The sequence below is a fragment of the Crinia signifera genome, chromosome 4 (genome assembly GCF_055691185.1).
Source record: "Crinia signifera chromosome 4, ASM5569118v1, whole genome shotgun sequence".
NCBI lineage: Eukaryota > Metazoa > Chordata > Amphibia > Anura > Myobatrachidae > Crinia > Crinia signifera.
In genome coordinates, this window is record NC_139220.1 from 166045175 (window position 1) to 166063801 (window position 18627).

The window sequence follows — 18627 nt, forward strand, 5'->3', positions numbered from 1 at the left end:
AGCATTGTGAAGATCCTAGCACTGCGGTGCATAGTGCATAGCCAGCAGCAAGTTGCAAATAACCTTGTGGGCCTAATAAAGGCCATTTCTATTGAAATTCTCATAAAATGCAGGGCTTTTCATCCATCATCGCTGTGTGTGTACGCCGCCGGGCTGAAAGATTAGCTACTTTCTACACGGCGGACCACCCCACTGCCTCCTCGCCTGTCATACTCACCCTGCTGGATTGGTTTGCGCCGCCCCGCCCCACTCACAGTTGCCTCATCTGTCTGACAGGCTGCTGCTGCTCCCCCGCCTGTCTCATTCTGCCATCCGCCGCGCTTGTCCCCGTGCTCGTCCTCCTAGGTCCAAGCTCTGCCGCGCGGGCTGACCACACTTGCAGCTGATGCCCCACCCCCCTCCACCCTGCTCCCTCCGTCCACACAAAGCACCACTATCCACCAATGTTTTTTTTTTAAGCCAGTAATAAATACATTAGACAAAATCGTTTACTCAAAATCTCCAGTGCATCTAACCAAAATCTCTTGTGCATCTAGTTAAAATTGCTTAGTCAGGATTGGCCGTTAGCCAATATCTCATCGTGTGCACGGGGCTTAAGGTGCCCATCCGATCCCAGCGTGTGTTCTGGGCTAAAATAGCATCCATTGCATCTCATTGCATGCCTTATGATGAAAAGCAAGTACACCACATACTTTTTGTACTGTGCGATGAGATGCCGCAGGAGCGCGCACCTCAAAGCACACATCGCACCGCCGGGACCGGAGCATGTATGGGCACCTTAAAGCTTTATAAAGCGATAACATGGAGGGTAGGGAGATAAAGTACAAGCCAATGAGATCCTAACTGCAATGCTACCGGCTGTGTTTGAAGGCTTAGTAGTCATGTCATAACTTTTTGACGCTTAGTGCATCTGGTTTCTAGTGGAAACATGCCACATATTCAGCTGTCACCTGCACAGCACAAGCCAATGACACGCACTTGTGGAAGTTCTGCCTGTGGTACACATGGGCCTAGCACTCCCCAGCCCCACTGACAGTGCCAGCGCCAGCCCCCGTGCTTCATCCTCCCCTCCCACCCCGAGTGACATCTGCAGACGTGGGACGTGGGGGCGTGGCCTGGAAGCCTCCCGGAGGCTGAGAGAGGAGACAATGAAAGTGAGGAATCCCTACACGGACCGCTAGCTGATAGACCGATCTCCGTCCCTGCGATCGGCGACTCGGGGAGGGCAGAACACCGGCGGGTCGTCATGGATCCCGCACAGCCGTCCGTTCCCCCAGCGCTGTGCTCGGTGCTCTCCGTAAAGAGTCACAGCTGTGAGGTGACCCTGGAGCCAGAATGGGCGCTGCTGTCCTGGAGAGAAGTGCGGCCCCGGCGCGGGAGGGACACGGGCCGAACAGGTGACTGGCAGGGGCACATTGGGGGCATCACTGCATCACGGGGCAGATGCGGGTCCGCACATCCCCGGAGTGTTTGTGGACTTTGTGCAGCTGTGTCGCATATGGGCTGTGGGCCTGATGTCGCCAGCATCGTCCTGCACATTAGGAGTCAGTGTGGCTGCAGCCATGGTGCTGCTGGGCTCCCCTGTAACACATGCTCAGGCAGCTGTCTGGGCACACTGCTTCCAGTTGTTTCCTCACTGCTTTATTACTTGCGTTGTGTTCCTGTTTTGCTAATGATGTTTGTATGTTATTATAAATACCCCGTGGGACATGGTGTAGTCACAGGTTGTTCCTGTGCCAACTTTTTAGAATTGTTGCAATATTATTATTGCTATTATTATTATTATTATTATTATTATTATTATTATTATTATTATTATTATGCTGCTCTAGTTGTCTTATATAACATGATTTTCCCTAAATGGTGGATCCTTTTCCTGCTCTCCACCTCCCCCAGCTTGTATACAAATAATATAAACGAAGTTAAACCCACTTATTTGCAGATAGTGAGAAAAACTGTCTAGAAGTTTTTCCTGGTCACCTGGACACGCGCACTGACATAAATGCTTACTATGCAGAAAGCCCCCAACATCCTCTTATTATCTAGTAGCAGTGTGTGCAGTATAGGTGGTTGTTGTCGTCCTCTGGAATTATAAATAGATGTAGAATAGAGTATCTTGTTTAATGTCAGATAAAGCTGCTCAAAATCCTCAAGCAACGTATGGTATAAATTGTCAAGAACCGACGACTGTACAAACTTTGTTTATAGTTTTGTAACTTATTTTGTACAGCAACAAAACTGTTTGCAAAAAAAGATCAACTTTAAAGTTCATTCTTTTCAATACTGCAGGGGTGGGGAACCTTTTTTCTACCGAGGGCCATTTGGAAAATTTGAAAACCCTTCGGGTGCCATATAAAAATTGTCAATTATCGGCATATACGCGTGGGCATTATACACAGGGCAGCGGCATATACACGTGGGCATTATACACAGGGCACCAGCATATACATGTGGGCATAATACACAAGGGCAGCGGCATATACATGTGGGCATTATACACAGGGCAGCGGCATATACGTGTGGGCATTATACACAGGGCAGCGGCATATACATGTGGGCATTATACACACTGGCAGCGGCATATACATGTGGGCATTATACACAGGGCAGCGGCATATACATGTGGGCATTATACACACGGGCAGCGGCATATACATGTGGGCATTATACACACGGGCAGCAACATATACATGTGGGCAGAGACACCATAAAAAGTGACAGTGTGGAGGAGGGGGGGGGGTGTCACCCCCAAGCAGGTTAATGTGATTATGTCTGATTATGAGAATCAGACATAATCACATTAACCTGTTTGGGGGTGAATCCAGGGGTAAAAGACAACCCATGGATGTGTCAGTCACTGGGGAAGGGAGGGTGAGAGAAGCAGCATTGGCGGGCGCATCTTCTGCATATCTCCCCCGCCCGCCCGCCTATATTACTGATGTATCAGCCGCCCGCCCTCCTATATTACATACCAGGCGCCGGCAGTGCCAGATTAAGCCTTCGGGGGCCCGGGGTACTTCTAGACAGGGGGGCCCCCTTGCACTTGTCATTACTGGCCGCAAACTGCATGGGAGAATATTACACTGTCAAAACACAGAATAAAGGCAGAATAAGCTTGGTCAATGGTTAACTGCAGGGGATATATATATATATATATATATATATATATATATATATATATGACACATACATACACACACACACACACACACACATATACATACATACACACACACACATATACATACATACATACATACCATATGAAAAGCCTGTGTTTGTCCCTCTGCACCTTACTTTGTAGGAGACCTCACAGTCCTAGTGCTGCCTCTGATTGAAAACCCTCCCATGACTAAGCTGCTGCTGCTGTTCTCCATGGGCCTGAGAAGCATGGAATGAGCTACACCAATCAGAGCTCAGCACAAACCTCTCAGCCTCTGCCCTCTGGTGCAAAATGTCATGGGAGTTAGTCAACTCCCAGTAATGCACAGCACACTTGTGCAATCAGTGTGCCTTGTCTCCCAATGCTCAGCACCATTAATCATTGCCACATTGGCAGATAGGTGAAGCTGTATCACTACCCCACTCCCATGCACAAAACCATTAGCTAAAAAAAAACAAAACACCTGCCAACCACTGGGGGCCCCTAGCTAGAGAGGGCCCAGGGGCACTGACCCCTTGTGCCTCCATTATAATCCGGCCCTGGGCGCCGGGGATGGCTGCTGCTGCTGCCGCCGGGGAGATGTGCAGAAGACGCGCCCGACCAATCACAGTGGCTGTGGAGGTGATGCGCCGGCAGTGATTGGCGGGCGCGTCTTATGCACATCTCCCCGGCGGCAGCAGCAGCCATCCCCGGCGGCTTATGAAATATAGGCGGGCGGGCGGCTGATACTTCAGTAATATAGGAGGGGGTAGCTGTAATATAGGCAGGCGGGCGGGCCGGACATACTGGGTGCGGGGGCCGTATCCGGCCCGCGGGCCGGAGGTTCCCCACCCCTGCTATACTGTATTTAAATGCTATGTCTGTTTTTATTTACTTACTAGCAGTTATTTATATAGTCAGTTTTTGGTATCCATGTATCTCAAACCAATATACATAGTGGAAAAAAAATATTTTTACATTAAAACATTTTCAAATTCGATACAGATTTTCTGATGTGTCTTAAGGGGCCTACACACATAGAGATTTGCTGAGCTTTCTGAGTGACTCTAGATCACTCAGCACACGGCGATGTGTCAGCGATGAGTGATCTGACAGGGCCAGTGTTCTCCGGTCCTGACCAAATAATATCCAGCATGCTGGATATTATTTGCCTGGCGTTAAAGATGAATATGATATAGTGTTCCTTCTAGGGTTTTGTGCGGGCACAGGGGCAGTGCCGCTGCACAGGGGCAGTGCAAGAGGGGCGGGCCGGGCCCGCCGACGTCACATTTCATGAAAAGGGGTTGGCCCGGCCGCCGTCACTAAAGGGAGCGGGCCCGACCCTGCCGAAACCCTGCCGTAAGTGAGGGCATTTTCTAGGCGATCTAGTTCGATTGCTTAGAAAATTCCCTGAAATCGCCCATGTGCCGGCACCATCTCTCACGGGTCTTCTAATGCTATCTTAACTACAGCTCCTAAATAAAAAAAATAGTGTTCAAAGTTTCCTCTTCCCATTTATATAAAAATACGCCTAGTATTATCTGGAAATACTACAACAAATGTTTAGCTTTGATATTTGGGATGCTGAGCGCATCTTACAAAACTGGTAGCTCCTTTTCTCATTACCGCCAGGACAAATGAAAAGTGGCTTCCAACATTCAGTTTATATATTTTTAAAATATTTGAAATCAGTTTTAAATGATCCATTCCATTTTAAAGCAACTTTTTTTTAATGTATCAAAAAGATGATTTATTAAGAGTTGATTTGCTCTTTCCTGTATATGTAAAATGTGTAAAAAAAAAAAAATATATATATATATATAATACAGAAGTACCAATACACTCGCAAGTCCTAGGAATGGGGTGCAAACAGCACCCACTTCCCAGGTTGGGGTGCAGTGGCCTGTGACCACACACTCTAGTAAATAAAAACACAGGGGGCCCAGCACTCGCTACAACAAACTAACTCACTTAACATTCAAATAATCAATTCAATAAATAATGGGGTTTTAGTTCATGAATTGATCAATGCATTTAAGCTTGCAGCCCATCGCCAAGGGTCCCCATTTCACTGCAAGTCCTACACAAACAACTGGTTTTCATAATTGGACTTTGTTCTGCAAACTAAGAAGTGAGGAGGTATACATGCCTTTCTTACTCCAATTGGCAAAGTTATATGGTAAAGGCATATGCAACATTATTAGCTTATTCCAGAAAAGAAGAGTAGTTCAGTGTAACTGCAGAAAGCAATGCCAGGGCAAACTGCATGTGCAATTGTTTTTTAGTTGTTTGCATTTACTTTGCAGTTGACAAGTGGAATGCCAGCTGTTATGCGCTTCAGCCTAGATAATTTTCCCATTTGTTTCTATCACCTGCTCATTTCAATGGAAATCCATGACAGATCTTCTTTTAATCCAGTGGGAAGTAAAAAACCAAAAGAATTCTCACAATGAGTAGTGTTCATTCTAGCACCCGCCCTATTTAAAAACCCATGCAGTTCCTCTTCCCTGCCTGGGGTGTCGCTGTCTGCTGTGGTGCTTCTAGCACTGGTCCTGTTTGCATATCAGTGCTGATATACAAACCACACTGTGCTAGAAGCACTACAGCAGACAGCGACACCCCAGGCAGGGAAGAGGAACTGCATGGGTTTTCAAATATGGCCGTTGCTAGAATGAACACTACAATGAGTGTTCAAAATTAGTTTATCACTCCCCTCCAACATCTGTTCTGGTGCTCTTCAAAATTGAATGCATGTATCCAAATTATGTGTTATATTTTTTTATTTATTGTTGCTGGTGGGTAGTGAAGGGGGAGTAACTAAAGTGGGAGTAAAAAATACTAAGCCTTCAACATTTGCAGTTCTACCACTTCTTTTTACATATTTACATCTTTGTTTATTCCTTGTGTCTATTTTTTTTTTTTTTTAAAGAGGACAAAAACCCCTTTAGTCAACAATAATTCAAATGTATGTTTTGCCACCCTGCTACAAGATGTTAATCAGAGTATAACAATGGGTGTAGTCTGTAGCCATGTGAGGTTATTATGGAGAATGATTGTCATTGAGAACCTGTGGATCACTGCTGGGACCAAGGCATTATGCCATATTGGCTTCTGTATCTGTAATCATTGTACAGTGTTCAAATGGAACACTATTGGTACCCGTGAAACAGTAAAAGGTTTGTAGGATGAGTTAGCTGATTTTGTTTTGATTAAAAAAAATTCTGTGAAAAAAAAAAATTACAGGATTTTCCTCAATGTCAACCTTGTAGTTCTTAAATTTGGAATCCAAACTATTTGAATAAGGCTTATTTATCCATGAATGCATACATCACATTTGAATATAAATGGCATAACATACAATAGGAAATGTAGTCTGTGTTGTGCATAGTTTTATAGATATAGATGGCACCCATATTGTTTCACACATCTCATCATTTTTTTTTTCAACTAAATTCCTTTTAGCGATTTAAAAAAACAACAACTCTGTCAGTGGTTCCCACCACGGCCATAACTGGGTGACGTTTATACATTCTCCCCATGCTTGCGTGGTTTCCTCTAGGTACTGTGGTTTCCACCCACAATCAAAAAACACATGGTTTTTACCCAGTTGTGTTTATTTTTTACAGACATGAATCTGACCCATTGTCTGTAAACATTTTAGGGCATTAACTATTTAGCAAGTCTGAACTAGAGACTTGCAAACAGGTTTTTTTTTGTTTTTTTTTTTTTTCACCAGAAAACTCTGAACTCCTATTGAATAAGCTGATATCAAGTCAGATGTCTGTTAATTCAACCGACTGCCTAGAAGAGTCCAACTAAAATGTCCCTGTGTTAGATGAGCTTAGTATCTTGGAGGTCCTTGGAATTCAATATCCCTGAGTTTGGCCACCACCGCTGATCTTTGTAAAGATGCTGCAAATAAATGTTTGATTTTCCCTTGTAACTCTGAGCTTCTGGTTGTAAAACTTTTCCAGCAACAAATGTGTTAAGCTGGAACATTTGCTATAAAAACATTACAATATTGTGTTTTTTTGTTTTCTTAAATGAAACTAATTCTCAAACTCAAGCGATAAGCACATATTTGGACAGTTTGTTCTCAACCTCTCCAATCCGGAAGTTCTGTTAAGAGTATATTCACCCACTGGTTGGGGGACATTTGTTAGATGACTTTAATCTGTGTGCAGCACTAATTCCAAAAACCAAATGATACAGATTGGTGATCATTTTACCAAATCAGTCCCTTTTATGCTAAAATTGCTTTTAAATGCTGCACGTTTACATAGTTAATTCCTTCCACTGTTTTTGTTTGTTACCGAAGCAACTGTGGGGATATTTTGGAAATGCAATAGTAATCTTTAGAAGAGCTTGTGGTTGAGGCCTCCTAGGGTGGCCACATGTCTATACATTAATGCGCACAATGCTGCTAGCATTCATTCTTACCATAGGTCTGTGCAAACTACACAGATTCAGTCTGCTGGGATAAAGATTGATAATTCTGCAAGGAAATAATTACACCATCTGGTACCAGCCATGATCTTCTTAAACACAGGCTTTGTTTCTACTTGCACACAATGCATTTAGGTGCCACAAGTTTCAGAATTTCTCGATATTTATTATGTAACAGGTGGCTTGGGAGACCATGTCTTGACAAAGTAGAACATCAAAATAAGTAAATTGATGAAAAAACTTGCACCGCCTGCTCTTTTAAAACCATATTTGGCACATATTGGCTATTTTAGAAATTGCGAATTACCTAACCTTAGAGTCCCCCCTCTTTAGTCACATATGGATCGTACGGTTTCTCAAGGAAAGCCTTGACTACACTTAGCTCCTTCTTGATATACCCCCACCTTTTCTGGCCATTTCTTAATATAATCACACAGCCAGTACCTTTGCTGAATTATAGCCATACACAAGCTACACTTTTCTCTACTCCTCCACCCCTCTTCCTGACTGTATTTTTCGAGTAAATTTATTTTTTTGCCGTGTTTTTTTTAAACTTTTGTAAGCATTACTGTGCTGTTTATATGGTGCTCTCAATTTATTATCTGGACCTATTAGAGTGGGGGAAGGGCGGGGAAAGGGGGATCCGGGAAGGGATAGAACCTGAGCACAAGCGACTCTGGAAGATTTAGGATAAAGTTTAATATCAAATCAAGTTCAAAGAATGAGTAATTACCACAGTAATTTTATTGTCAAACAACCAATTGTATGGTGTATGGTGACGTGGCGGTGCTCCCCCGAGAGTAAGAGTCATGTACCGAGAATAAAGAAGGAAAAGTACTCTCTTTTGTTTGGGGGCACTCTTTTAAATTGTAAAAATGTGTCAAGATTTTTTTGAAAATAAAATGAAGCTTTTAATAATTCGGTACTTGTGTATTTTTGCGGCGCCCATCGCATCACATACCATAACGCATACGATGGTATGCGATGCGACGCGATATCGTTCGATAGTGTACGATGGCATACAATTTTCAAATTGTATGCCATTGTACATGGCATACAATGCCATACGATGCGATGCGATTTAACATTGTATAAGCACCCTAATGGGTGCTTATACAATGTTAAACACCCTAATGGGTGCTTACAATGTTAAATGCACCCCCACGCCACCCCCCCCCACTATAAACGTGAACCCGAAGCGTGGCGAGCGCAGCGAGCCCGCGAGGGGCGGTGGTACGCGTCCTCCGACCTTTTCATACCCCGTCGGCGTGGAGTTGAGAATAGAATAGTGTGACGAGCGCAGCGAGCCACCGAGCCCGAAGCGTGGCGAGCGGACGCGGATACCTGTGAAGCCCGCGAAGGGATGCGTTTACCTGTGAAGGTATGCGCGTCCCCTCACGGGGCTCGCTGCGCTCGCCACGCTTCGGGCTCGGTGGCTCTCTGCGCTCGCCACACTATTCTATTCTCAACTCCACGCCGACGTGGATAGTGGGGGTACGAAAAGGACGTAGGACGCGTACCGCCGCCCCTCGCGGGCTCGCTGCGCTCACCACGCTTCGGGTTCACGTTTATAGTGGGGGGTGGCGTGGGGGTGCATTTAACATTGTAAGCACCCATTAGGGTGCTTATACGATTTTTCATCGTATAGGGGGTCAAAATCGCGTCGCATCGCATGCCATTGGGTACATGGCATGCGATGCGATACGTTCATCGTACGATGTACATCGGGGGCGCCGCTATAATACACAAGTACCAATAATTCTATTAAAATAGTTTTGGCAGACCGACAGACAGACAAAAAACATTAAACATAGAAAATAAACAGTTGAGTGATGCTAATAACTTTGTAATACAAATTTGTATTCAACTGTTTGTAAAGACCACATAGGTTGTCAGATAGGAGAACACAGTGATCAGACAGTACGGCTTGTATTTGAGTGTTAGCCTGTGTCAGAATCAAGGTTTACTGTGCCTATCTTTGTGGTGGGGAAGTCGGATAGCGAAGTATTTCACAATTATAAGGACCAGGCAAAAAATTGTTCTGCACTGGTGCAGTCCGGATATTTACAAATATATCATTTGCAGTATTGCTGAGTAGATATGTATTGTAGGTATGTCACTCTTTGCAATTACTGTTATTCATAGTGATTTAAAGATACAGAACCGTGGCTAGGTGCTTTTTTGCGAGGGTAACCGCTACGACAGAGGGTGTCAAATATAGATATTTGTACAAGAAAAAGTGACACTCACAGTTGAAAAGATTGCGGAAGCTGCTGCTGAATGTCTCAACCGTCCTGGTTCCCTGAGAGTCAGTGAGCGTTCGACAATGTTATTGCTGTATGAACAGAGTGTCAGAATTTATGAAAATGGGGTATCTGCTTTCTCCAGTTTGTAGCGCAGGTACCTTGTTGTATTAGATACAGTGCAGGGTTAAATGCTATCTATACTTAGTTGGAGATGAGAGTACCCCTAGAGGTAAGGATTGTGCAAGTGGAATATAGTATATAAAGCGTCTTACTTTTGGGGGTAGGTGTGCTGCTTTCTGCTATGTGCTGTGAGGTAAAGCATTGATAGCAGATGAGCAGCACCTGCCTCCTGTCAGCGTGAGAGAGTAAATAGGATCAGTAATAGAATGTCTAGCCTGGGAGGCAAAGGAAAAGGCTGCTGTTTGCGGTGTAACGTAAGTAGATTACAGCAGTAAATGAGAAAAGGGTAGCGGTTACTGCCGCTTACCAAATAGCCTCTGCCGTGTCTGCTGTAGTAGTGGATCCGGATCTGCTGTGGCCGCAAGTGCGGCAGGGAGTAGGGGTGAGCCGCTAGTGCGGCTGGATCATACGGCCGTTTCGCTGGGGGTGGAGCTTCCTCAGTGTCCGTGATCATCTTGGTCACAGCATGGTTTATATAAGCCTTTAATTAGCTAATTTGATGTAGCGCGTGTGCATGTAGGAATGCCTGATTGGTAATTGAACCATTACCTGTTTCAGCTGACATCGGGGAAGGTTACTTGCCGCTAATTGGGATAATAGGGTTTATAAGCATTGATATTAAAAAGTTGTATATGTTTGACATATTAAGAGAAGTTAAAGTCAATTCCGCTGGTGCTGGATGCCGTTTGTATAATGATATTAATAAATCTATCGTGTGCTGTACGGTTGTTACTCAGGGGGTGCAGGCTGTATGGGGACCATGCTGTTTGTATCTCCGCATACAGACTGACAGCATAAGGTTATTGTGCAAACCATTATAGTTAAGGTATACGGTTGCTCATTATGGGTTATTACCTTTATATTAGGCTAAAGGTGGGTATACATGGATAGATGTGTCCAACGATTCGATCTCGCTAACGATTCGGTCTGAACTCCTGAACCAACGATTTCATGACAAAGTGAAACGATTCACCTAACGATTTGGGACAAACGACCGATCGTTAGCGAGTCGATATCGTTGGTCGTTTCTCTTAAAACACAGACGATTGATCTAGTGTCCTTTGAATTATTATAAATAATGGGCGGAATAATGGGTGTGACTTAACAGGGTAGACAAGCATCCTCCATTCTACCTCACAGCAGTATTGTTGTTGGAGAGACTGGATTTATCCAGCTACTGCAGTGCTTTTGCTTTTGTTAGCAAAGTGTGATTTTGGCCTGTTTTGCTCACATTATGGATTCCTATCAATACCAGCTTGCGTTGTGCTACGCATATCTCATGCTGAAACGTAGGGATCCAGCCCGAAGGAGGAGGCAGGCGAGATCCTGTTGGACCAAGGAATGGCTACTGAGGAGGGACACTCAGTCCCACATGTCTCTCCTGGTGGAGATCCGAGGTACCCACCCCTGTGACTACCGGAATTTTCTGCGAATGGATGAGGACACGTTTCAGGAATTGCTACGTCTGGTCACTCCGATCATCCAGAAAGAGAGCACTAATATGAGGGCGGCAATTTCTGCGGAGGAGAGACTGGTCGTCACCCTGAGGTACCTTGCCACAGGAAGATCCCTGGCTGATCTGAAGTTTGGCTCCCTGATCTCACCTCAGGCATTGGGGAGGATTATCCCTGAAACTTGCCAGGCTATTGTGGAAGTCCTGAAGTCTCAGTACTTTAAGGTAAGCGTAAATAACACATACAATATACTCAGGTGCCAAACTTTTTTTTTATTTTAATTTGTACACCGGTGCACATTACGCAAAACATATTGCTGCTTTTGGATTATCAAGAATAAAATAAAACATGTCACGTGATTTTTAAGTGGCAAAATAAATTAAAAGAGAGCCATGTATGTGAAAAATGTTAAGGACCTCCATTTTCATTCACACACTATCGAAGAAGGTATGGAGTTGATGTTAAATAGTGTGGTGCGTAGCAAGCAACCGAGACAAATGTGTCCCAAACACGAGAGACAAAACAATAGACCACCAGTGCAACAAGCACTGCATCACACATCATTAACTATGAAAGGGAAGCTGAATGTTTAATCAAAGATGGATGGTGGTATTCAAGTATCACATGGGTCAACAAACTGCAGCCCTTCAGATGTTGTGAAACTACAAATCCCAGCATGCCTTGCCACAGTTTTGCTTTAAGGGAGTGTTAAAACTGTGACAAGGCATGCTGGGATTTGAAGTTTCACAACATCAGGAGGGCCGCAGTTTGAGGACCCATGAAGTATCATATTGAAGCCATTAGTGGAAACCACAAAAATGTTACAGTTGAACCACATTTTTGCCGTCATCATTGCAGTCCTGCAATGCACTATAGATGACGTCAAATGAGGTCGAGGGAAATGAGTTTGCAGGTTGATTCTGCTCTGGCCTGGCCATCACTGTGCGGGGATAGGTGGGGGGTGGGCTAGTCATGTGGAATGGAGCAGTGACCATTCCTGCATTGGACTGGTATGTTTTACCTGGGTCATGCAGGTCTGGGCCGGTGGGCGTCACTGTACGGGGATAGGTGGGGGGTGGGCTAGTCATGTGGAATGGGGCATTGACCATTCCTGCATTGGACTGGTATGTTCTACCTGGTTCATGCAGGTCTGGGCCGGTGGGCGTCACTGTACGGGGATAGGTGGGGGGTGGGCTACTTATGTGTAATCTGGAGGCGACCATTCCAGCACTGGCTTGGTATGTTATACTGGGGTCATGGTGAACAGGCGTGGCGTTCAGCACCGCACATGGAGGTTCACCAATGTTTGGAGGGGTTAGGTATGACCTTGGGTGGCCTACACTAGGGGGAGGCATAGTGTAATCGCAAACACCTGTTTCTGGTTTGAGGCGTTTGTTCCTGCCACGGTACAGCAAATCATATACAATTCGTTCGAATTCAACCTGTTGGTCAGGATCCATCTTGCGTAATGCACCACCAACATGAGTTGCAAAATTCGCAAAATAATCGGGTTCCTTGTTTAAAACTTGCTCGACTTTCTGTAGTAGAACTGCATTTTGATCAGTAGTCGATTTGGCCGTTGCATCCTGACGTCTGTACCTTCTTCTGGTAGTTGAGCTATCACTTCCAGCATTGGAGGCGACGCCTGTGGATGTTTCGGTAGGGCTGGAGAGAACAGGGGATGCGAGTTGTTCCAGATCCGGTGTGGAAGCCTGTTGAAAGTACAAAAATTATATTAATCTCTTTTTCATTTTTTGATGTGTTCACAGTTTCCATCCAGCACAGAGGACTGGACTTTAATTGCCAACGAGTTTGATCGGCGTTGGAACTTTCCAAACTGCGGGGGAGCAATAGATGGGAAGCACATTCGCATCACACCGCCTGCACACTCAGGATCTTATTATTTCAATTATAAAGGATACTTCAGTATTGTACTGATGGCGGTGGTAAATGCAAACTATGAATTTATTTTTGTGGATGTTGGGAAAAATGGACGCGCTTCGGATGGGGGATCCTTTAAAAGAACTGAGTTTTATGAGCGCATGGCTTAAATTATGTTTTTGTGGCTGATGAAGCATTTGCTCTACACGAACATCTGTTGAAGCCATATGCTCAAAGGGGGCTGACACCTCAACAGCGAATCTTTAATTATAGACTGTCGAGGGCTAGGCGTGTTGTTGAGAACACTTTTGGGATTCTGAGCAACCGCTTCCGTGTGCTACACACGGCAATTAACTTGCGGATTGATAAAATCGACTGGGTTGTGCTGGCATGTTGTGTGTTGCACAACTACTTGCGACGCAAAGCAATGCAACAACAAACTGCCATCAACATGGTCGATGATCCCAATCAACCAGAGGAAGTGTCGAATATTGCCTCTGTTGGAGCACCTGCCCTCCATGAGACAGGGAGTGCACGGGCTAAAGCTGTCCGCGAGCAGTACTTGGCATATTTTAATGGTGTTGGTGCAGTGCCATGGCAGGAGGAGTGCCTACACTAATAGAGTTGTGAATTGTGGGCTTTTGTTGCAGTCAACTTACCAAATCACTGGCTGAATTATCCCCATTATCTTCTGTATCATTCTGTTGGCACCTCCTCGACCAAAAGCATTCTTGATGGGCGCTCTGGATCCTGTTCTAGGACGAATTTTAATTGGTCGTAGTACCACAGATTGGTTAGGTACACGTCCTGGGCACCAGCACCTGAAGACCGCGATGCAGCAATTTTCTTGTGCTCCTTTAGAAAGACTGTGCGCACATTCTGGATTTTACGGCGCACCCATTTTGGGCAGGCTTCCTCGTGGAATTGGAGGCTGTAGGTCACGAGGTGCTTTATAGCGAGGTCTTTCTTATTTTTGTTTGCATAGTCGCGGGATTTGACCTTCCATAGGCATTCGTGTTCCTGATAGATCGCAAAAAAGCCTGTAAGGAACTCCCGCTCCCGTTCACTGGTCATGTCTCTGTAATTAAAAAGTTATGTTTTCTGGTTAGTTTTCACAAAAATATGTAGTTGTACACCATATCATGCTTTTGCTTACTAAATAAATGTTATATTGCTGTTACTTCAGTTCAGTTTTAGTATTTTGGATGTTCGCAATAAATGAGGTGTTTGGTGGGCAGCGGCAGCTACATACACAAGGGGTGCAGTGTGTACAACATTGGTGGGCAGCGGCAGCTACATACACAAGGGGTGCAGTGTGTACAACATTGGTGGGCAGCGGCAGCTACATACACAAGGGGTGCAGTGTGTACAACATTGGTGGGCAGCGGCAGCTACATACACAAGGGGTGCAGTGTGTACAACATTGGTGGGCAGCAGCAGCTACATACACAAGGGGTGCAGTGTGTACAACATTGGTGGGCAGCAGCAGCTACATACACAAGGGGTGCAGTGTGTACAACATTGGTGGGCAGCAGCAGCTACATACACAAGGGGTGCAGTGTGTACAACATTGGTGGGCAGCAGCAGCTACATACACAAGGGGTGCAGTGTGTACAACATTGGTGGGCAGCAGCAGCTACATACACAAGGGGTGCAGTGTGTACAACATTGGTGGGCAGCAGCAGCTACATACACAAGGGGTGCAGTGTGTACAACATTGGTGGGCAGCGGCAGCTACATACACAAGGGGTGCAGTGTGTACAACATTGGTGGGCAGCGGCAGCTACATACACAAGGGGTGCAGTGTGTACAACATTGGTGGGCAGTGGCAGCTACATACACAAGGGGTGCAGTGTGTACAACATTGGTGGGCAGCGGCAGCTACATACACAAGGGGTGCATTGTGTGTACAACATTGGTGGGCAGCGGCAGCTACATACACAAGGGGTGCATTGTGTGTACAACATTGGTGGGCAGCGGCAGCTACATACACAAGGGGTGCAGTGTGTACAACATTGGTGGGCAGCGGCAGCTACATACACAAGGGGTGCATTGTGTGTACAACATTGGTGGGCAGCGGCAGCTACATACACAAGGGGTGCATTGTGTGTACAACATTGGTGGGCAGCGGCAGCTACATACACAAGGGGTGCATTGTGTGTACAACATTGGTGGGCAGAAAGCTACTTACATCGCGGTGGCAAACAGTTTTTTACGCGCTGCTCCCTCCTTCACCATGCGGTGCTCCTCTCCACGCAGCCAGGGTGGGACAGGTTGACGTAATGGAGGAGGGGAGTGGTTTCCTAGTCGTCAGCCAAACCCAAATTGGACAGTGAAGAAACGATTACCAAAACGATTGTGCACATCGTTAGCGATTGGTCGCTGATCTTTCTGCATGCAGGGAAGATCAGCGACCTCTACTAACGACTGGCGGGTGCGCGCATCGCTGGCAATATCGTTCCAAAACACGGAACGATTTGAACGATTGGTCTTTACGATCGATCGGGAACGCCCACATCTTTTGCAAAATCTATCCGTGTATACCCACCATAAGTATGATACAAAGATAGTTGTTAGTAAATTATGTGGTAGGGAGAGGATTACAATGTACAGGGTTAGTAGTAAATAAATCACTAGTTCTAAATATTTTGAGTTGTTTAAAATGTATCATAATATTGAAAGTAATGTTGCTGATTGTATGTTGATGTGCTGGGCTGTACATCTGTTGTGATATTAAGAAAAGACTGTGCGTTTTATTGGTAGGGAAAGCTAGATAGTGGGCTGTGTGATGTTATGCTGGGCTATTGTAAGGTTGCGGGTAGAAGTGGGGGTAGCGGTGTCTAGTGACGTCTGAACCTAGTGTTTTCATTTTTACTCTTTCTATTCTCACCACTATCAATCCATATTTTTCTATTCACTCTCCAATTGTTCACACACTTTTTTAATACGTGTATATATATATATAAAATACATAGAATAGAAAATAATAATTTTTCAATTAATAATTACTATGATAATCATGAAGCCCCTATGACCCTATATTCCAATTCCAATTTTTCACTCTATACACACCACCATCTTTTACCAGTATATATCCTTTTGTTTCTTCTTTTTTCTAATGTATATCTCCTACTCCTTACAAACTCACAACAGATATTTCAATACACATGCGATCCTGCCATTTCTCACTTTTACTAGACACCGTAGCAAAGTTAGAATCAGCACACAAAATTGCCATTACTATAGGATACACCGCTATCTAAGTCAATATTATTATAAACCCCCATTACACCCCCGACAGTGATCATGCGATCCTGCCATCTCTCACTTTCACTAGACACCGTAGCCAAGTTAGAAACAGCACACAAAATTGACATTACTCAATGTTACACCACTATCCAAATAATTATTATTATAAACCCCCATCACACCGTCACCCACTATAGTTTATCACTCCTACACTGACACTCACCATGGCAAAATACCGGCGATCAGTTTCACAGATGATTTCCATCTCTCTCTCTCTCTCTCTCTCTCTCTCTCTCTCTCTCTCTCTCTCTCTCTCTCTCTCTCTCTCTCTCTCTCTCTCTCTCTCTCTCTCTCTCTCTCTCTCTCTCTCTCTCTCTCTTTCTTCTCTCTCTCTCTTTTTCTCTCTCTCTCTCTCTCTCTCTCTCTCTCTCTCTCTCTCTCTCTCTCTCTCTCTCTCTCTCTCTCTCTCTCTCTCTCTCTCTTCTCTCTCTCTCTTCTTTCTCTCTCTCTCTCTCTCTCTCTCTCTCTCTCTCTCTCTCTCTCTTCTTTCTCTCTCTCTCTTCTTTCTCTCTCTCTCTCTATATATATATATATATATATATATATATATATATATATATTATATATATAATCACTTTGATGAAACCACTTGGTACTTTTCCAATGTTCCAATGCCTATATCAAATGGACATTCTCTCACAGTTCAATATTTAGTAAGGAGGATTGCCAGATAAATGTACTTTTTATATGTTGTGGTCTTAGAATATCTTAGTTGACATTGGAGGAATAGCGTATATTACTATAGAAATTTGGGGGGGGGGGGGGGTGGTACTTGGGATGCCTTTTTTTTTATCCTCAGCTGTAAACTAGGTAAAGCTCTTAAATTAAATTGGTTTTGGTGTCAGCCACTAATCTTTCTATTTTTTTTTCTTTGTGTACTATGCCAGATTTCTTGTTCAGGGCCCCTTAAATTCCATTACGATTTACTCCTACCTCCTACAAAGAGTCAAGGTTTTCCCAGTTGGGCAGTCCCAATTTAATACAAAGTAGGGTCGTAGGTGGGTGACGCTTACTGTTTTTAGATTTGCTCCAAACTTTGATGAACCCCCAAGTCTTCGAAATGTATACCAGATTGTAGAGTTTGTCAGACTAGTTCTGGATGAGTGGTACTGCTTCAAAGAAAATTGTGTGTCAAATAGAAGAATGCGCCAGGTAGATTGATTTACAGTATTGCATAGCAAAAAGTGTCTAGGTTATTTCTACAATGTTTTCTTCCATGTTTCAACTAGATTGGTGGGGGTGGAACGGTCTCATTAACTATATCTGCCTCTTGAGGATTGTATTGTTATGCAGAATTCATACATTATGGTAATCATTAATGAATAATTTACAGCAGAGATGGTGATAAATCTTACGTTGCATAGCAATTAAAATGTTCCGTTTTTACTGTGTGTCAAATATCATACGGTAGTTAATATCCTCTAGGTTCAAAAAACTCATCCAGCTAATAGGTACAATTTTCTCTTTTGTTCTCTCCTGAAAAAGTAGTTGTGTGCAAAGTTTTCATTGGACAGGAACTATTAGCATGTTCAAGATGCATATCAATAATAGGAATGCTGTAGTAGTGCAAAAGACTGAGTCCTCAGATGGTATCCTGGAAACATGTTATAAACAGTATCTGTAGTACAGGGGTCCTCAATCTATTTTGCTCTGGGTCCCCATCAGACAATAAAAATAATTTTGGGACCCCAGCAAGTTACTACAGAAGGTAATCACATCACATGTGTAGTCAGCAGACAACACATACATTGCAGCATTGGGGAGCCACAAAATGATAGGCGGTGTCTAAAATAACCGACAACTCAACAGATTTTTCAGATTTCTTGAATCACTAACTGAGATTAAAAAAGTCATCAGCCTGATGGTCATCAACATGGAGTTGGGACCCATACTGAGAACGTCAGGACCCACAGTTTGAGAACCGCTGCTGTAATATATAGGGGAAATTCCTTGTATGGCTGGAACTGTA

At 44.3% G+C, this 18627-nt stretch overlaps 1 protein-coding gene across 1 annotated transcript in view; it reads left to right on the forward strand.

Annotated features, from left to right (window-relative positions):
• Positions 1-1033: 1033 nt before the first annotated feature.
• CERK (ceramide kinase) overlaps positions 1034-18627 on the forward strand; it is an 80651-nt gene continuing 63057 nt past the window's right edge. Inside the window, exon 1 of the mRNA XM_083182917.1 lies at positions 1034-1397. Within this exon, the coding sequence (XP_083039043.1) occupies positions 1247-1397 (151 nt within the window). The 5' untranslated portion in view covers positions 1034-1246. The remainder of the gene's footprint in view (positions 1398-18627) is intronic.